We start from the raw sequence: 20,936 nt of genomic DNA on the forward strand, positions 1-20,936 counted from the left end.
CAGGTTGGACATTTGGGAAAATTCCTTCACGGAAAGGGTTGTCCAGCCCCGGGTGGATGAGTCCCAATCCCTGGAGGGATTTAAAATCCCTGTGGATGTGGCATGGGGCAGTGGTGGCCTTGGCAGTGCTGGGCATGGCTGGGGTCGATGATCTGAGAGGATTTTTCCTGCCCAAATGATTCCATGATTCCAAACATTTGTTTACAGCATCACTGAAGTGTTTGTCTGCCTGGTGCCCGGGGCATTGCCCCAGGTGCGCCTGGATCAGCCCCGTTCCCGGGGCTGTAGAGCTTGGACAAGTGACATCCCTGCTGAGCCCATCCAGCAGCATTTGACATTCTCCAGAAAAAAAAAATCAAGGGAAAAAAGCAAGGAAAAGAAAAAAAAAAACAAAACCCAAAAAACACACAGGAAAAGAAAAAAAAGGAAAAAAAGAAAAAAACGAGGAAAATAAAAAAAAAGAAACGGGAAAAGAGAAAAAAAAAAGAGCAGGGAAAACGGGAAAAAAAGAAGAATAAAAAAAACAAGCAGTGAAAACAAACAAAAAAAACCCCTGGTGAGGTTTGCGCCGCAGACTCCAGATCCCACTCCAGGCCACATTTTAGACGGTGTGATATGTCTGCCTCCATCCCCATCCTTCCCTGAGTCTCTGTAATCCCAAAAATAACCCGGGAGCGGCACGCAGCTCGCAGCAGCGGCGGCAGCAGCGCCCCGGGCGGGCCGGGAGCGGCCCCGCCGCCGGAGCCGGGCCAGGAGCGGCGTGCGGGACACGCTCGGCCCCGCTCCCGCAGCCCGCGGCCGCAGCATGCACGGGCCCGAGCAGCCAGGTAAGGAAAAGCTCCCGGGGCTGGGGAAAGCGGAGAGAGGGAGCGCCAGGAAATTGGGGGTGCTGTGTAGGGCCCGTTTGTGCTGAGTAATTGGGAAGGCAGCTGGCAGCCCGGGATGGGGAGGGTTCCCCGCTTTGCGGCCGGTTATGTAACAGGGCACAGGGAAGGGATCGCGCCCGAAACTGCCCGGCCGGGCAGGGCAGGCGAGGAGCTGGGATTTGGGGATGGGCACCTGGGAATGGGGTGTCGGACACCCCCGGGCTGCGCCGGCCCCGCGGTGCCCGCAGGAGCTCGGACACCTCCTCCGGCACCCCAAAATCGGGGCTGGCGCTTTCAGGGTGGCCTGGGAGCTCTGCGGGCGTACGGAATGGAGGGAAAGGGATTTTCCGGCTTAAAATAATAAGTGTGGCTTCTCTGCGGCCGGAGCCGGACCTGCTGCAGGAGGGGCATCGGCTGCGATGGCAGCGCACGAACGCTGCCATCCAATGCTGATCCCGGCCTTTCCCTGCCAATCCAGCGGGAAGCTGACCTTCAACCCCCCCTCTGCTATGCCGAGGCAAACACAGGGCTGCATTGCCTTTTAAAAAAATCCCTATTTCGGGCCAAAAAAAATAGCCGAAATCCGTAGGTAAACGCGGACATCGCTGCCTCGGCTTCGGCGCTGCTGAGGCAGCCCCGGGCGGGCGCTCCGGGAGGGGACGGCGGTGCCGGGGCTCCCCACGGCTCCAGGTAGGTGTTTATCCCCCCACGGCTGGAAAACAGCCCATCGTTCCAGTCTGGCTGCTGTGCTTGTGCCTGTCATTATCGTAGTCTTGTTTTGGATACTGCCAGGGAGAGGAGGAGGACGGAGGAGAGGGAGAAAGAGGAGGAGGAGGAGGAGGAGGGTGAGGAATGTTTTGGGCGAACCCTCAGGTCTGCAAACTCCCGACTTTATTCTCCCTCCGCAGCTGGACCAGGGCCTCCATCTTCTGCTATCCCTCCAAACGTGGATTTCTCTTAGTCATAGCCTTCCCTGAGAAGAGAGAAAAAAATAAAATAAATCCCCTAAAGGCAGTGTACGGAGCGATTCCGGCGGCACAGGCGGCGTGACGGCAACACCGGTGCCTCTAAATTTAGCCAGCCGTGGCACAGCCGCCTTGTTTGCATCCCGGGAACGCTCCCGGCCCAGGGATGCAGCATTTTGGAGAGGCTGCAGCCCTTAAGGAGGCACCGGGTTTGTCCTTGAGCCCGGCTCTTGGTGGCAGCGCTGAATTGCTGACCCAACTAATCCCCGGCGCAGCCTAATCCCGGCCCGGGGCCGCAGGTTTGGGGCAGGATTTGCTCCAATCCCTCCCGCTCCGCTGGGAAAAGGTGGCTGGGAAAAGCTGCTGGGAGAAGGGAGGTGATGGATTGGGGTAGGCAGAGCCTGGGAGGTGCCAGGCAGGTTTTGGGGTGGGAGTTGGGATTTTGGGGCTCAACCCCCACCCCGGGCACACGCCCGGCTCTGCTCAGGGGCTGGAATTCCCCTTGGGAAGGGAATTGGGATTGGCAAAGGATGCAACTCATCCATGGCAAACATCCTGACTCAGAGGAATGGCTGCTCCTCTCCCAAAATCCCAAAATCATCCAGGTGGGAAAAGCCCTCTGAGATCATCGAGTCCAACCATTGATCCAGCCCTGCCCGAGCTCCAGGGATCAGGAAACCACTAAAAACCACTAGAGCTGCCCACAGCTCCCAGATTTTTGGGAACATGGCCTGGAAATCCCAGAATTCTGTGGATGTGGCAGGCAGAGATGCTGTAAATCCCATAAAAATAGGATTATAGATGCTTCTTCAGGGGTGCATAAAGCAGCCGTGGGAAACTCTCCAATTAAAGTGCCATAAATAGGGAAATAAAATTATACTTATGTTATATATTTATATATAAAATATAAATTTATAATTTATATGAAATGATAAATAATTAATGGTTCCCACTAATAATTCTATGATGTTAATGTTTTTGCAAGGGGTTTAGTATTTTATTACAATTTTAAATATTATTATACCAAGATACAAACAGTATTTTATGAGCTCTTACAGTCCCAAAAGTGGATGAGGCCCTTTGTGATGGGCACAAACAACATATGGATTTCTTTCTCTTGAATAACTCCTTGTCCTCAGCAGCCAGAAATAATAAGGATGGGAATTTAGATCCCTGAATTAAGGCTGGGAAAGGGAGAGATGGAGAAATTGGGGGTGCAGGGCAAAATCAGGCAGGGAGACTGAGACCAGGGACAGGATTTGCTCCAAATCCTCTGAAATGGGACTTTTGCCATGGAGGAAAATTTGAATTTATTCACTTCCCCAGATCATGATTGGAAGGAAAAGATAAATGAACCTAAAAACCATTTGAATTCCTTTTCCAAGTGAGAGTTTTCATGGAAAACTTTGCAGGAAGAGCAGGTTGCTGTCATCCAGCAGAGGATTCCCTGATGTCTGTGAGGGGTGGGGTGCACCAGGCTCTCCTCCCATTCCCTCCCTGCATCCCTTCCCCCCTGCCAGCTTTGGGAAGGTTTTGGATCCCCACGGAGCTCCCAGGGCATTATTCAGAGCCACATGGCTCAGAGCTGAGTCAGCTCTCTCCAGCTCTGTGCCCATGGGGGTTTCCATGGATTTGGGTCCTGGGGACATCCCAGGAGAGCATTCCCAGCAGGGTGACCCTGAGGAACCCGCCCAGTGCTCAAGGGGGGTTTGTCACTTGTCCTGGTGGAGATGGACCCCAGGAGAAGGGAGAGGGACAATCCCAGCCTGGTCCCTGGCTGGGATGTCCCCAAGGATGTCCCCAGGCTGAATTCTCATCCCAAGCCAAGGAATTCTGGAATGGTTTGGGCTGGAAGGGCTCAAAGCCCACCCAGTGCCACCCCTGCCATGGCAGGGACACCTCCCACTGTCCCAGGCTGCTCCAGCCCCAGTGTCCAGCCTGGCCTTGGGCACTGCCAGGGATCCAGGGGCAGCCCCAGCTGCTCTGGGCACCTGTGCCAGCTGAAATCCATTCCCACACCAAACTGGGCATCTGTGCCTTGAACAACATCCCAAAGCTCAGAGCACACAGGGATTAAAACCAGGATGTGGGAGAGAGCACGAGCAGCCCTGTGGGGTCTGCTGGAGGAACCCTTTGGAAATGATTTTCATTTGTAAACCTGAACCCAAACTGCCTCAGTCAGGACCTGTAAGTCACCACAAGCTGGGGCAAATACAATTTTAGAATATTTTATATCAGCCAGAGTAGCAAATCTTTAATAATATCATTTTTTTCCTGTTAGTTTTAGGTAAAAACCGAACTTCTGGCAGAAGGTAGAACCACATTAATGGGGCTGTGTTGTTTCTGGCCAACTTTCATGTGCTACCAGACCCTTCTGTATCTTCCTACCCTGGGCCTCTCTTAAATATCCACCCAGGAAAATCCATCCCAGTGAGGCCTGGAGTGAGAACACCTCATTCCCCCCAGGAAACCCTCACCCTGTCCATCCTGGGGAAGAGATGACATCCCCAGCTGCCATTTCCCTCAGTTTTCATGGAAAATCTGATTTCCCTGAGGGCTCAGAGCTACCTGAGACCACAACCTGACCATTCCCATGGAGTTCTCTGCTGCTGGGGCCTGGCCCTGAGCTCAGCAGCTGCAGCTGATGCAACCCCACCACGACACTTGGTTGTATAATTTTCCTCCCTGTTTTCCCCACCAGCCATTTTCCAGTGCAGACAGCACCCAGTGCCCAGATTTTCCTCAGGATTTAACCACTTCCCTCACAGTGAATGGGAAATGATGAACAAACAGCAGTTAGGCGGCAAAATATCTGATTTTTACCAAAATACCTGATGGTGAATGGCTGTGCAGCCTCTGATTTTCCAACATTTTGCAGGCTGGAGACTTTCTGAGCCAGCATTTCCTATTTAATGGCCTCTTATAGATCCACTTCCCATCCCTTTCTCCTCTTCCTTTGTGAACCATGGATGTTTTTAGCAGCTACAGCAGCCCTTGGCAGGCAGCTCTGCAGCTCAGCGTGCCTGAGGAGCCAGGCAAAGCCTTGAACACTCCAAAACCAAGTCCTGGGCTGGGATGAGTAAATTGTGGATCATCCCTGACAGCTTTTTAACGAGACTGAAAGGCAAGGAATGAAAGATGTGCTGACACAGCAGGGGAGTTAATGGGTGTGCTCTCTCAGGGAGGAAAGGATGGAAAAAGATATTGAGAGTTGAAAATTTGTCACATCCTGTGTCATCCAGAGCATCCATCCTCAGAAGGAGCACTCCAGCTGCAGCCAGGCCCTGAGAACTGGGCTGGCTTTCACTGCAGCAAAGGCTCAAGGCTTCCTCTGCTGAAGGTTAAATCGAGTCTAACATTTAAACCCAGCCCAGAGCATCTCAGAACCTCCTTTGCTTTTTGTTAGAGATGAACGAGACAGGCAGAGCCACTTTGGAATTCCTGAACGTCCAGGGGGTTAAGAAGGGGTTGGATCCTTTGATGCCCCTTTCTCCACCTGGATCCCCACAAACCATCCCAGATTTTCCCTGGAGCACCACATCCCAGCCTGGGAATGTGCTCTGCTGCCTGAGGAGCCACCACTGCAGGGCAGGCTGGGACAGCTCCTTGTGCAGGCAGGGACACCATCCCCTGATCCACAGGGAGGAACCACGTGGCCATCCCCAACTCCAGGCCAAATCCCACTGGTTTATCCCTGCACAAGTCTGGAAACTGCTTGGAGATGGAATTCCTGGCTCAGGAGCCACATCCTGGGGCTGTTCTGCTGCCACATTCCCAGAGCAGCACAGGGGGAATGTCGTGGTTTGAGCAGACAGGTGTTTGCTAAGGAGGGCAAGAGCCTCCTGTGAAATGGAGAATGGAAACCCCTTCCCTCTGAGTTATTACAATTTTGAAATTAAGGGGCTCTCAGGCAAAGATATGGGAATAGGAATAACAGTTCTTTACCAGGAAAATTAAAAATACAAATACAATAGTACAAAAAAAGAAAACAAACCCCTGCCAGAGTGAGAGCAGGCCCTGTCCCCTGTGTGTCAGGGTGGGGGCACAGCCCCATCCCATGGGGGCTCAGCCCTCCTGCAGTGCCAGCTGTGGCTCTGCTGGAGCAGGGATCCTGCACAAGGGGGGAGTTTTCCTCTGCAGCTCCAGGGGTGGTGTGGATGGGCCTGGGCTCCCTCTGGCCATGCAGGGCAGCAGAAGCTGCTCCTCTGGGAATGCAGGGCAGCACAAAGCTGCTCCTCTGGGAATGCAGGGGAGAGGAAAGTTGCTCCTCTGGGAATGCAGGGCAGCAGAAGCTGCTCCTCTGGGAATGCAGGGGAGAGGAAAGCTGCTCCTCTGGGAATGCAGGGCAGCAGAAGCTGCTCCTCTGGGAATGCAGGGGAGAGGAAAGCTGCTCCTCTGGGAATGCAGGGCAGCAGAAGCTGCTCCTCTGGGAATGCACTGGGCAAAGGCTGTTTTTGGTGTCCCAAAGCTCAGATTGTACCCAGGTAGGAATGCTTGGCTCCTCCCCTGGGCGGAGCATCTCCCCATGGGATGATGGGATTGGATCAGCCATGCAGGGACACTCAGTGGCCATGGACAGAAGATAATGAATAATGAATGGCCCATGAACAGCAGAGATCTCCTGGAGGGAGGATTGGCTGTGGGAGAGATAAAGAAAGCTGCCCCATGAACAGAGATAACTGCCCCAGCTCTGACAGATAGGACACACACAGCCCCAGTTCTAGCCTGAGACAGGGATGGATGCTGCTGGCTCTGCCCAAGGCATGGATGAGCCCAGGTGAGAGGGCAGGAAAGGTGATCCCTGTGCTGCAGCTCCCTGCTGGGAGTGTCCCTGCCCTGGCAGGTGAACTTTGAGGTCCTTCCCAACCCAAACCATTCCACGATCCTGTGATTTTGTGGCTCCACACCTGGGCATGGCCACAGCTCCCCTTTGTGCAGGGTGAGTTCAGCATTCCCAGGGGAGAAACTCCAGAACAAATGTTTGGTACGGGGAGTTTTAAAGGTATTGCTCCAGGTATTCAATTAATTTTCAAGCTCTATTTGCAATTCTAACAGCACTCCCCAGATGAATTGTGCTCCTGGAGAATTCAGGGTGTAATATTTCACCTGAGCTGCTCAGCTGATGGGAGGAGAGGGGCAGAAAATGGAATTGCACCTCAGGACAGTGGGGGCTTGGTTACAGCTACAAAGAGAGACTTTACCCAGGAGAGGCTGCAACCCAGACAGAGAAAAACAGTCAGAGGTTGGCAAATCAATTTTTCCAAGGTCAGGAACGGGGAGGGTTGGTATCCCTTGAGGCTTGAGCGACACGAAATCCTCCTTAGCACCTCCCCAGCCCTCGTGGCCCCTGCCAGCCTTGCCCCTCAGATCTGTCACCAGCCACTGCTCAATAAATGAATATTTCTGAGGGGCTCCTTCCCTTCCTTTTCAGCTTTGAAAGTCACGTGCAATTCAAAGTTATTTGATTTTGGTTGGGGTTTTTTTTTTTGGTTGTTATAGCGTTTTTATGCTGTAATTCTCCAAAAACCAGAGAAACCACGTGGCCCTGCTTTAGCCCAACTTACAGGAAGAAGGGAGAGAGAGAGAGAAATATTATTTTATATGTTCTTCCCAGCTAAACTTCCTGCTGGAAGAGTACAGCTTCACCTGAACCCAGAGGATTCCCTAATCCTTGAGTTTGCACAAGCAAGGGTGGGACTTTGAGGTCATTTCCTCCTCCCCCTTTGCCCCAAGGTCCCCTGGAGCGGCTGCTCTGTCCCTTTGTGCTTTGCAGAACCCCCCTTTTTCCAGGCTGTGCTGGTAATTCCTCTGTGACAAGGGAAGGAATTAACAACAGATTCAACAAGAAGGGGCAATTTTTGGTTTTTTTCCAAAAAACAAAAAGCTGAGGCAGACAGACCTTGGCTGCTCAGCAGTGAGGGAGTGGCTGCTGGATTATTGAGAATATGGAATTTTGTCCAAGCTGAGCCTCTGGAGCTGATGGGTGCAGGTGGACACCACAGTGATGGGTTTTAGGATCTGCAGGGTTTGTGTCTTGACGGGTTTCTCCTCCACCTGTTTTGATGTGTTTGGGCTTTACCTGGGCGAGTAAACCAAATGGAAATTCACTTCCACCCCCACAAATTTCCCATTTTTATCCCAGAGCACAGGAATTGTTTTGTCCTAGACTGACCAGGAGAGGCTGACAGATGTGATCCCTAGCAAAGATCATGGAATCCTGGAATGGCTTGGGTTGGAAAGAACCTTCAAAACCACCTTGTTCCAACTCTCTGCCATGGGCAGGGACACCTCCCACTAGCCCAGGTTGCTCAGAATACACAAAATGGCTCAGAAAATGTGTTTATTTTTATTTTATTTTTAATTTTTATTGTTTATATTTTTAATTTTATTAATTTATTTTTATTTTTTAAATATTTTTATTTATTTTTCAATTTTTAATTTTAATTTTATTAACCTGCTGCTTGTGGGTGCCAAGAGGGAGGGGCCCATCCCTGCTGGTCCGTGGGCCCATCCCTGCTGGTCCGTGTTGCAATCCACTAATTGCTCCACACAGACCAAAGCATGGAGGGGGTAGAAACCACAACCCCAGCCTAGAGTTCAAGCTGTTCCTGCTGCTGGCAGGGAGCTGCTCATGTCAGGTCAGCTCATTTTTGGTTTGCTGCTCGTAAATCTGCCGGGGTTTTTCTGGGGAAGTTCTGGGTCACAGATGTACCTTGTCTGCTCCGTGCCGTGAAATCTCAGGGCTTACATAAACAACAGCACATGACAAGGTAGGGCTGGAGCAGATGTCTGCTGCCCCAGAGGAAATTTCAGCCGGGAAATTTCAGCCAGGTGCCAGTGATACCTCAAGGTTTGGGTGTTGCTACACAAACGATTGGAATCAGAGAATCCCAGAATTATTTGGGTTGGGAAGGAAGCTAGAGCTCATCCAGGCCCACCCCTTGCCATGGCAGGGACACCTTCCTCCACCCCAGGTGGCTCCAAGCCCTGTCCAGCCTGGCCTTGCTTATTGACGTCTTTGCTTTAGAAACAAAGCTGGGCTAATTTTTGAGCAGAGAACTTTCCTTTCAGCCAGAGATCAAAGGCATGCTCATGCCTCTTTGTTAGGGCTTCCTTTTGCCTTTAGTTTTCCTTAAATTACAAAGAAATCCACTTAGAAGGGTTTAATAGTGCTCATTTCCTTTGGAGCATCCCTGGGTTCCTCTGTTCCGTGCAAAATGAAATTAGGATGTTCAAGGCCTGGCTGAGAACTGCATCTGAGCAAGGCACAGCTCATCACTCGCTCAGGGCCACGCTCTGCTTGGTCCCGAGTCTGTTTTCATGGGAACAGCTAAAAATAGACGGGTGACAACAACAAAAACGGCTTTAGCAGTCGGTGGCACTGCCGGGAGCCAGAGCAGCGGTGGCACAAGCCAGGTTTGGGATGCTGCTCCATCATCCCACCGGGATCAGCTGCTGGGTGCCCGCCCACGCCCAGCGGGGCGTTCCAGCGGCCCAGGGATGCTCCTCAGGGTTTTGGGGGCTCGGTGCAGGAGTGCTGCGCCAGCCGTCCTCCCGCAGGCTGCAGAGCGGGCAGTGCCAGCCCCCGAGGCGGTGACCTTGGCAGGACCGCGCCTTCCCGTGCCGTGCCACAGACATCTCGGTGTCGCTCAGCCTCTCCCGGCCGCGCAGGCAGCCCTGGGGCGGCGGGAGGAGAGGGCTCCGTGCCGGAAGGCAGGGCCGGCAGAGGAATGGGTGCGGAGGCAGCGCTCCGGGCCGGCAGCCCCGGGATGCTCCCGCTGCCGCGTCCTCCCCGCCCGCTTCCGGCGGCTGCGGGGGGGCGGCCGCGCTGCGGGCCCGCCCTTCCCCTCCCCTCGGGGCGGCCGGAGGGCTCGCCGTGCCCTCCCTCCGTCCCTCCATCCCTCCTCCATCCCTCCTCCCTGCCTCCCTCCCTCCCTCCCGGCCGCGGCGCCGGAGCCGCTCGCCCGCCCGGCTCGCCCATGAGCCTGCTCGGGAGCTACCGGAAAAAGCCCGGCAGTGACGGCTATGAATCCTTGCAGCTCGTGGACAGCGGCGCTGAGCGCGGCGGGGCCGGCGCGGGGCCCGGCCGGAGCCCCGGGCGGCAGCAGCAGCAGCAGCAGCCGCAGCCCCGCGCCGACGGCGGCAGCACCATGGACAGCTCAGGTACGGCGGGGCGGGCGCGGGGCCGCTCCCGGCGGGGCTCCGGGGCCGCGGGGACAATAGCGGCCCTTTGTCCGGGCGCGCCGGGATGGAGGCGGGCAGCGCCGCGGGCTGCTCGGGGCTGGCTCCGGAGCCCCCCGCTCCCGGAGATGAAGCGTGCGAAGCAGGAGGGAAAATGGATGGAGCGCTCTGGGATGTTTCCCCCTCCCCGCCACGGGTTGGATGCTCAGAATTGTCCTGAGGTTTTTTTGGTTTTTTTCCCGTCTCCCCCACCCCGCTAAAAGGCACTCATCAAAGTGAGTTGGATTAATTCTGATGGATGATGTGCAGCGTGCACCATTTTTTTTTAATCAGGGAGTAAGGGAGCAGATGGTCTTTATGGCCGGTAATGGGATAGAGAGCTCTTCACCTCGAAAGGTTCAAATTTGCCTGGCTAACCAGGAGTGGGGAGAGTGGCCATGCTTTGAAGGGACCCCTCTGGTTCTGGTTCCTCACCTGTGCCCACCTCCAGGAGCAGGCACAGCCTTTGCAGGAACTTGTGGAGCTCAGAGTGGTGCCAGGGAAACACCCTGGGTGTTTGGGAGGGACCACGTTCATGGCCACCATGCCAGGGTAGTGTTACAGCACAGAATCACAGAGTCATGGAATGGTTTGGGTCGGAAGGACCTGAAATCTCATCCCATTCCAACCCTGCCATGGGTGCTCCAACCCAGCCTTGGGCACTGCCAGGGATCCAGGGGCAGCCACAGCTGCTCTGGGAACCCTGTGCCAGGGCCTGCCCACCCTGCCAGGGAGCAATTCCGTCTGTAAATCTGACCCAAATTTCCCCTATTTCAGTTTGAACCCTCTACTGCTTGGCCCATCACCATAATTCCCAAGGAAAACACTTGCATGCTCCAGGAAGGACAGGGCTGGGCCAGAGGCACCCCTCAAGCACTTCAGATACAGCCTCTTTTTTTAACCTGGTAACCTCTTTTTGAGGGAAAAAAAACCCTAATGAGCCATGGCTGGGCTTGGGCAAGGAGAGACTTATCCTTGTTTTATTTCCCCCCATTTTTTCTGATGTAACAAGAGTCATAGAATCCCAGAATGGTTTGGGTTAAAGGGACCTTAAAATGCCACCCCTGCCACGGGCAGGGACACCTCCCACTGTCCCAGGTTGCTCCAGCCCTGTCCCTCCTCCTTGAACACTTTCAGTCATGTTTTCCTCTTCCCTTTTGTCATCTGAATTTGCTTCCGAGTCTTCTTTAAGGCTGGTGTTTGTTTTTCTCTAACTTACTTTGCTCCCAAACTTCAGAAACATCTCTGAATTTGCTGCTACAACATCTCTGCTGCAATTGCTCATAATCACAGGCTGTGCCAGCAGCTCCTTACTCACAGTGGGCTGCTGTGCTACAGTGATTTGGGTCCTGGCAGCTGCTGGGATGGGGAGATGCTGCAGGCAGGTTAATGTCTATCATCAAGGCCATTGCCTGGATGAATTTCCTGCCAGGCCAGGGAGCAGAGGGGCAGTGGGAGGTGGTGGTGGCTCCCAGGCAGGTGTGGGGCTCCTATCCAGCCTCATCCTGGGCTATCATTTGAGTGCAGCTCAATTTGGTTCTCTGGTTTTGCTGAGCAAAAAAAAAAAAAAAAAACCAAAACAAAACAAACAAAAAAAAAACCAACAAAAAAAAAAGCCCTGCTCATGGGCAGCCAGACAATGCCTTTATTTACAGGTTTTCTGCAATATTCAGCCATTTCCACTCTGCAGCTCCTCTGATTCTAGCCCAGAGCATTAAATTGTATTAATGGCCTCTACCAGTTTCCAGGATGTTCTTCCCAAACACATGGGCTGGATCAAGGGCTGGCTCTGGGATTTGGGAGCTGATTTTTAAGGGATCTGTCTCAGCCAGAGTTTTCTCCTTTCAGTTCCCTCTCCCTGCCTCAATTTTACAGGTGCTCTGAACAACACACCTGGCACTTGAGCAGCAAAAAACCTCAGGTCTTAATGTGGCCCTTGAATTCTATTTATAGGTTATTTTTTTAATAACCTCTTTATTTAATAAGGGCTGTTTGGTGGTTGTTCCAAAACAAAATTTTAAAATTTTCTGTGTTGCTTGCGATGCTCTGTTCCAAATTGAAACTCCACACTTGTATCTCTCTTGTTCATCTGAGCACTTCAGGCTGATAAATTCCTAATTTCTCCCAGCTCACTGCAAAGCCATTTTTCTTTGCCAACTATGAAATTACAGCAGCTTAAAGAACCAAATCCACCCCTCAGGTGTGCTTGTGATTCCGAGTGATTTGGTGATTGAAGTTGCTTCTGAACTGGGGGACATGATTTATCTTTCACACAGGCTGCAGATGGATAATTGGGGACAAGGATTAGGGAGCAGTGTAAGACACAGACAGGAAAATGAGGTGCTTGGGATTTTGGCTTAAAGGAACAAGGAAAAAACACCACCACCTTCTGTGCATTTTTTTTTTTTTTAGTAGAGAAAATATTGGTATTATAAATATTTCAGACTCCTCCCAATGATGCCAAAGTTGAAACTCCCAAGGTGGGCAGTGGTTGAGAACAGTTCAGGTGGGAAAAGAGGTCTGAATTCCTCAGAAGGAGAAGGGTGGGGTTAAAGCCATCTCAGGGAAAAGACTGTGCTGCTGGGTTTTGGTGGGACAGGGGGACCTCTGGTCTGTGGAATTCAGTGTCAGACCCTGAAGGTGAAACCCTTGAGGTGCCCTGGCCACATCCAAGCTCCTTATGTCCTTTTTTCTTTTTTTCCCTGATTTTCAGTGATGGTTTCCTGTGGGGCAGAGCAGCTGCTGTTTGCAGTGGAGGAGGGGAGCAGTCAGGGGGGAGAGCCCAGTGCCACCAGTGGTGGGGGACACTGGGACACTGGTTTGTCTGTCTGTCTTGTGGGGAGCTGAACAGACAACCATGGGATCATCAGGTCTGGAAAATTTCTCTCAGGTCATCCAGTCCAACCATGCAGAGGCCAGCACTGCCCATGTCCCCAAGTGCCACATCCACAGGGTTTTGAAATCCCTGCAGGGATGGAAAAACCCATTCTGGGAAGAAATTTTCCCCAAATATCCAATCCAAACCTCCCTGGCCCAGCCTGAGGCCGTTCCCTCTGCTCCTGTCCCTGTTCCCTGGAGCACAGCCCGACCCCCCCGGCTGTGCCCTCCTGGCAGGAGCTGTGCAGAGCCACAAGGGCCCCTGAGCCTCCTTTGCTCCAGGCTGAGCCCCTGCCCGGCTCCCTCAGGGATTCTGCAGCCCCTGCCCAGCTCCCTCAGGGATTCTGCAGCCCCTGCCCAGCTCCCTCAGGGATTCTGCAGCCCCTGCCCAGCTCCCTCAGGGATTCTGCAGCCCCTGCCCAGCTCCCTCAGCCTCTCCTGGTTCTCCAGACCCTTCCCCAGCTCCATTCCCTTCCCTGGATATGCTCCAGCCCCTCCATGTCCTTGTCCTGAGGGGCCCAGAAGTGCCCCCAGGACAGGGGGACTGGGACAGGCACTGCCCTGCTCCTGCTGCCCCTGCTCTGCTGCAGCTGAAGACCATTTCCAGTGAAGTTAAAAAGCTGAACAATCAAATCTTTCTCTTCTTTCCCCTCATATTGGATTTCTTCTGCACCTGGGCACAGGAAAATGCCCTTTGCTCTGTGGAATATTTGTGTGTGGGTCACCAGTGAGCAATTCCACATGTTGGATGGCTGAGGGTTTGTGCTAAAGGCAAAGCACTGGCAGCTCTGGGGCAAATTGCTGCTGGTTTCACTAACAGGGCAGTGTTTGCTGTCACCAGCTCCCATGAGCTGAGGAACTGGGCTCCTGTTTGGTTTTTCTATTAATTTCCTTAGACTAATGCAAAGTATTAGATCTTCAAGCATCCTCTCCTAATGCAGATTTGCAGCCTCATAAACACCTTCTGCAAGGAAAATAATCAGTGGCTGCAGCTTTGCTCCAACTCCCAAGTGCTTCTGATTATTGGCTTAATATTTTTTTTTTGGACTGGTGTTGCTCAGAGTGAAAAGAGAAAAGAATCAAAAGCCAGGAAGCAGAAGGCCAGGGCTGCTGCTGGAAGGCAGGAGCTCCTCATGGATGGCAGGGAGCTGGCACAGAGGGGTCAGCAGAGTCCTGAACAGAATCCTGAAATGGTTTGGGATGGAAAGGACCTTAAAGCTCATTCAGTGTCACCCCTGCCATGGGCAGGGACACCTCCCACTGTCCCAGGCTGCTCCAAACCCCATCCATCCTGGCCTTGGACACTTCCAATTGCTCTGGGCACCCTGTGCCAGGGTCTGCCCACCCTCCCAGGAAGGAATTCATTCCCAGTGTCCCATCCATCCCTGCCCTCTGGCAGTGGGAGCCAATCCCTGGCTCCTGTCCCTCCATCCCCTGTCCCCAGTCCCTCTCCAGCTCTCCTGGAGCCCCTTCAGGCCTGCAAGGGGCTCTGAGCTGTCCCTGGATCCTTCTCCTCTCCAGGGGAGCACCCCCAGCTCTCTCAGCCTGGCTCCAGAGGGGCTCCAGCCCTGCAGCAGCTCTGGGGCTCCTCTGGACCATCCCAAGCACAGGGATGGGAGATCTGTGTGCTGGGAAATTCTGTGGAATGCTGCAGGATCACAGCACACAACTCCAGTGGGGCCTCTGTGCTCCTGTTATTCCTCCTGAAAATGCCCCAACTTGAGATGGAGGTCTGGAAATGGATAAGGGGAGGTTCAAAGAGAGACCTGGGCTGAACCTCACAGGACACAAAACACCACGAGTTATAAAACCAGATTCCAAGAAAGGCATCTACCCAGAGCTGCTTCTGTCTCTTCCTTTTTAAGTTGCTGCAAGTGCTCTCAAGATGAGAACCAGGCAGAATTTTGAAGAAGCCAATTTATTTGGGTTTTTGCTGTGGCATTCAATTCTGCTTTCTTAGCAGCTGGCTGAGCATTGAAAAAAGAGGTTCTAGGAAATAAGATGCAAAAGTAACAGCAAGGATAGTTGTTATGAAAGGAAAAAACCCTTTCTATGCTGTTCTGTGGTGTTTATGATCTAGATAAGATAGAAAAGAGCTTCTAAAGAGTTGGGGCATGGACTTGCTTGTGCTCTGTGCTTCCTCAGGCAGAGTAACCACCAAGAAAAAGCCTCTGAAAGAAACTGCAAGCGGTGAACTTGAGATTTCTTGAGCTGTTTTACACTTGCAAACATAATGTCTTGTGCTCTGGTGATTCCTTGTCTCTGAGTCAGAAGAGAGACATCTCCATGTCACTGGCACGGGGACAAAGGCCTGGCCTGACAATGTTGGCCTGTGTTCCCCCCTCGCTGACTTTTCAAACGGGGAGGTTCTGTTTAATGGCTCCTTTGTTTGCTTGGTGTGTTTTGGACACTTGAACGATTGGGTGTTGGCAGGAGTTTTGTCTTTTCTCAGTTGTTTTGACAGGGGGGAGAAGCACAGAGAATGTCCATCAACTCCAAAGACAGATTTTACGCTCCGGCCTGGTGGCTCGCTGTCGGGCCTTGCTGAAGATGAGTTTCATGAGGGGAAATTTTTAACAAATTAAACAAATCTGGCAAGCACTGGGTGGTAATCCCCCCCCCCCCCCTCAATATTACTATTCTGCTAAAAAACACGGAGTAAAGCCGCCTCTTTGTGGAAATCCTCCATGCTTTTGGTGCAAGCTGCACTCCTCAGTTTCCATTTCTCAAGCAAAAGCAGAAAGAGCAAAGCTTAATTCTTTCCATGAAGAACCTTAATTCTTTCCATTAAGTTTGCACTTAAGCAGCCTCAAAAAAAACCTTTGGATAAAAAGCCTTGGGCTCATGCAATGTTAGTTCTGGAGTTTTATCCCAGCAAAGCACAAAAAGAGGTTCTTGAGTTCCCTACCCCAAAGTTTGCTGCCAGAGGCTCCGAGTGCTTCCCACAGGAGGTCCTTTGTTGGGACTCTTTGTTGTCCAACAGAAACACAGAATTATGGAATTGCTCAGGTTGGAAAAGCCCTCTCAGACCAACTTTTAAATGGTCTTTTAACTCTTTTCAGGGATGTCCCCTGCCAGGGCTGGACAACACTTTTGGGGAAGAAATTTTCCCAATGTCCAACCTAAACCTCCCCTGTTCTGAGGCATTTGCCATCTCCACCAGGCAAAGGCCTGGATGGGGCAGTACCAGTGAACTGCTGGAAATCTGCAGTAAAAAAACCCCAAAAACAACCTCATAAGCAACAACTCCCTGCTCAGCTGAATAAATTATTGAAGATATCTTAGTGCTGGGGATGCTTCTGTGCCTCATGATTGTCTGCTTAGGAGAGAATCATGGTTTTACCCTTTAGATGAGGGCCTGGAGTGACGGGAGAAGAGGGAATATCTGGAAAATCCCAGAGGGAAGGGTTGGATGGATATTGGGAAGGAATTCCTGGCTGGGAGGGTGGGCAGGCCCTGGCACAGGGTTCCCAGAGAAGCTGTGGCTGCCCCTGGATCCCTGGCAGTGTCCCAGGATGGGGCTTGGAGCAGCCTGGGACAGTGGAAGTGTCAGGATAAGTGAAACCTGGGCTTGGGGGTCTCAGCACTCATTTTATCAAATGAGCAGAGCCTCTTCTGCTCTGCACATGCTTTGCTGCTTATTTTTATGGAATAACACTTTAAGTGTGCTCAGCCTCATAGGGAACCTAACTCTACCAGGAATCTGGGACAGTGGAGGAGGAGACAGATGGGGCTGGTAGCAAAAAATTAGGTAAAAAATAATCAGTGTTTGGGGTGTGTGTGAGTCTTAGGAACTCCCCAAGTAATTTCTGCAGGTTTTCTCTGTGAATGCCCCTTTATCACTGTTTTAGTTGCCTCTGCTGGTGGTGATTTCTCTCCCAAACCATCAGCCAGTGATTCTGACACTTGGGCTGTGTCTGATCCAAGACAGGATGCAAGTGCCTATAACAGCATTGATGGTTTAGTCTTGGCTTAAATGTGGTAAAGCTCAGCTGTCCAGATGAAGGATATGTGCTGGAGGGAAGGTTTGGGTTTCAAGATGTGATTTTGTGCCCTTAAAACACCGTTAGAACCAGAGAATCACAGATGGTTTGGGTTGGGAGGGATTGTGAAGCCCATCTCAATCCAAGCCCACATTCCACCACCCCAGGTTGTTCCAAGCCCAGCTGGCAGGTGAAGCCCTCAGGTCTCTGATATTGATTTTGATAATATCTCAGATATTGATTATCACTGGGTGCAGAGGAGCCACTGCCCAGGGATTTGCTTTTAGGAGCTCCTGCCACCCTTCCCTGGGCAGGGAAGGTGAAATTCCTCTTTGCAATCCTCTGCAAGATGGACTGTGGGCAACAGCAGGAGCTGGGGATGCTGAGGGTACCCAGGGATGTGGAGTCTCTGCTCTGCACCCACCACCCCTCCAGCCATGGGAAACCCTTTAAAGGATGCTCCAACCCAGCTGTAGCAGGAATTCCTGCTCCAGGGCTGCTCCTCGTGCCCTGCAGACCCTCCCAGGAGCAGGAACCATGTCAGAGTGATGCTGGAGTTGTAGCAGCCTGGCTTTGCTCCCTGCAGGCTGGTGGGAAAGCACGTCCCACACGAGGCAGCCTTTGCTGGGAGAGCTGCCCGGGGGAGGAACGTGAGCTCTGCTGCCTGCTGGGGGGGAGAGGCACAAAAAGCAGCTTTTTTTTTTTGCTGAGTGTTCCTTAAAAACAATCCAGGCTTTGTTGCTGAAGCCACAACAACAGTGGCTTGACTCCTTTCAGTGCAGGGAACTTTAAAAGGGCCATTTCTGCCCAGGCACAGCCTCCACCTTTATCTTAGGGGATAAAACAAGCAAAAACCCCTTTCTTTCCCCCAGAAAATACCTTGTGGGGAGGGAGAAGGCTGCAACAAGCAGAAAAAAACATCTAGAGTTGGGGAATTTGGGACACAAACACAGGAACAAACACATTTTTTCCCATTGTAGTGCCAGGCTCTTGTGGTACCACTGGAAGAGAAGTCAGAGGGGATTTAAAACTCCCAAACCTATTTTTTGGGGGAAGGTGGAAGAGAAGCTTTAATGCTTTTCTATGTGGAATGAGATGGTCTTTCAGATCCCAAAGCATTCTGTGATTCCATTATGAGGAACAGGGAATATTTAGATCCTTCCTCACTCCACCTCTAACAAAAGCACAGGCAGCAGCTCCCTGAGCAAAAATAAACCCCCTCATTTGACACTGAAGATATTATTACACAAAATCTGGGCAGCCTGAAGGAAACCTGCTTCCTTTCCTATGGTTTCATGTCTGCTTTTTGTCTGCCCTTTCCAGGCAGAAAGGGTCTGTTCACTCCTGCTAAGTGACCTGGGAAAGGCAGCACTTCTCTGCTGAGCCTCAATTTCCAGGCATCCTCCTTGCACCTCCCCTCTCCGAGGCTCAGAGTTGCTTCATCAGCACAAATCCCCAGACTGACAGAGTCTGAAATGCCTGCTAAATGTCGGCTGGCTCCCCCTGGGCTCTCAGGAGAGCTGGAATCCAGGCCCTGTGCTTGGGGGGGGGCTGCTCAGGGACCTCCCCAGGCAGACAGGATCTCCAGCAGTGCAGATTTTGCAGGGAAAGATTCCAAATCTGGAATTCCAGCAGCAAGCACCTCCCTCAGCTGGTGGCAGGGTGTGAGCCTCTGCTGCTGGTCACTCTGGGGCACCTCTGGCTGCAGGGGCCAAAATGTCCCCATCACTCCAGGCCACACCTGTTCCACTCTCCCATTTCTGCCTCCAAACCCCCACAATGAAAGCAGGGTTGGTCTGAAAGTGTTTGGTTGCTGAGAATAAGCACAAACACTGCTCGTGGCACTGCAGGGCACAGCAGGAGGGGGTATTTCCCTTCTGGATTTGTGGTTTCTTTCCCTTTCCCTGGGCAGGAATGAGTTTCCTGGCCTGGCTAATCCAGACATTGATGGTTTTGCCACCCTCAGCTACTCCAGTACTGAGCACATCCCTCTGAGCTCCCCTGGATCACTGCTCTCTTCCAAAGCTCTCTCTGCCTTGGGAGGAGAAGTTCTCCTGCACATCCATCTCCTGATCCTCTGTAAAATCAGCACTTAAGTGCTTTAATTAAGATTTCCACACCCTCCAGCTCCCATCCTGTCCAACACCAGGCTGGTGCTGTCAGCAGGGGCTCCCTCAGCTGAACTCTCACTGCTGAGGGTGGCCCATGGCAGGAAGGCTCCCACCTGACATATTTCAGTTTTGGAAGGAGGTTGTTGCTCTGCCCTCATCACTCTGCACAGCTCCTGAAAGGTGCCTGTGCTCAGCTGGGGCTGGGCTCTTTCTCCAGGAGCACTGACACAACCAGAGCACACAGCCTCAACCTGCACCAAGGGAAATTTAGGTTGGATGTTAGGAAAAAGTTTTTTCCAGAGAGGGTGATAAAGTTCTGGAATGGTGTTTTAAAAAAGCCTGGATGTGGCACTGGGTGCCAGGGTTTAGTTGAGGTGTTGGGGCTGGGTTGGACTCAATGATCTTGAAGGTCTCTTCCAACCCAGTGATTCTGGGATTTTGGGATTTTGGGATTCTAGGATTCTGGGATTCTGAGATTTTGGGATTCTGGCACTGGTGACTGCTGGAGGTTTATTCTGAACACAGGATGGTCCAACCTGGCCTTGGACACTGCAGGGATCCAGGGACAGCCACAGCTGCTCTGGGAATTCTATTCCAGGGCCTCCCCACCCTCCCAGGGAACAATTCCTCCCCAATATCCCATCCATCCCTGCCCTGTGGCAGTGGGAGCCATTTCTTCCTCAGCCATCTTTTCTGATTCTCTGCTTTAGGGGACACAGGAAACCTGGAATTGATTCCTGCTGCTTCTCTTAGAAAAACTGTGAAGGTCTCTCTGTTTCTCCTCTTCTCTCCACTTTTTAAATCTTCAGATTGATTTCTAAAGATTTTAAGTTTTCCACATTCTCAGAGCCTTCTGTTGCTCTCCTACAGCATTTCCAGCTGTAAGAATTTGCCCAGTGCTGTTGAACCTCTGATCCTTTGTCCCCTTTTCCTTGTTCCAAGCTACCACTTTTCTGCCTTGCTTTCCTTTAAAAGCTGACCTGCAGAACTAAAAGCCCCTTTTGAACATCTCCTTCCAGCCCTGGCTCTCCCAGCACAGAATAACATGAAAACAAACTTTTTGAGGGGAGATCAAACACAGATTCCATGCTTGGAAGCCAACAAGCTTCTTTGATTTTTTCCTTTTTTTCTTTTTTTTTTCTTTTTTTAAATCATGCTCACAGAAAGTTTGGCAAAAGTAAATGCCTCGAGGAGCCATCTTGTGTTCTAAAACAGAGTGTAGAGGAGAGGTGGCCTCTAATTTTACCAGTCCAGGACCTGGATCAGGTGCTGTGGATCAGAGCAGCATCACCTTCCCAATGGAATCTCCAGTTTCAGGATTTATGGGTGGCTCACCATGGGTGAGGCTGCCTGACAGTGGGGAGTGCTTTTGCAGTTAAATTATCATTTTATCATGGAATTATAGAACAATTTGGGTTGGGCAGCCTTCAGTCAGCTGGGAGGGTGGCCCTGAAGGGGCCCCTGTGAGGGATGTCCCAGGGGATGGGAAGAGTCCTTTTCTCACTCCTGAGGAGCTGCTTCTTGCTTGTGAGAAGAAAATCAGCTGGGTTGGGTTGAGTTGGAGGTGAGGGAGTTTCAAACCATAGGATGGCTTTGGTTGGAAGGAAATTTGAAGATCACAGAATCCCAGAATGAATTAGGTTGGAAAAGCCTTCCCAGAGCAGAGTCCAAGCTGTGCCCTATGCCCACCCTGGCACTCAGGAAGGCCTGGACACCTCCAGGGATGGGCACTCCAACCCTCCCTGGGCAGTTCCAGTGCCTGAGCCCCCTTTCCATGGGGGAATTCCTGCTGTGCCCACCCTGAGCCTGCCCTGGCCCAGCCTGGGGCCGTTCCCTCTGCTCCTGTCCCTGTTCCCTGGAGCACAGCCCGACCCCCCGGCTGTGCCCTCCTGGCAGGAGCTGTGCAGAGCCACA

General features: G+C 52.1%; 1 protein-coding gene across 3 annotated transcripts in view; it reads left to right on the forward strand.

Moving 5' to 3' along the window:
* Positions 1 to 647: 647 nt before the first annotated feature.
* The window catches only part of DNAJC6 (DnaJ heat shock protein family (Hsp40) member C6), a 43,353-nt gene continuing 23,064 nt past the window's right edge, over positions 648 to 20,936 (forward strand). The window contains exons 1-2 of one of the 3 annotated variants that reach the window (XM_071436930.1): positions 662 to 827; positions 9,871 to 9,994. In XM_071436930.1, coding sequence (XP_071293031.1) covers positions 9,982 to 9,994 — 13 coding nt within the window. In that variant the 5' untranslated portion in view covers positions 662 to 827; positions 9,871 to 9,981. Of the gene's footprint in view, positions 828 to 9,795; positions 9,995 to 20,936 lie in introns of those variants that run through there. The other 2 variants (XM_071436929.1, XM_071436928.1) reach the window with 2 other exon arrangements.

The sequence above is a fragment of the Agelaius tricolor genome, unplaced genomic scaffold (genome assembly GCF_023055355.1).
Source record: "Agelaius tricolor isolate 1412-34295 unplaced genomic scaffold, bAgeTri1.0.p SCAF_11, whole genome shotgun sequence".
Taxonomy (NCBI): domain Eukaryota; kingdom Metazoa; phylum Chordata; class Aves; order Passeriformes; family Icteridae; genus Agelaius; species Agelaius tricolor.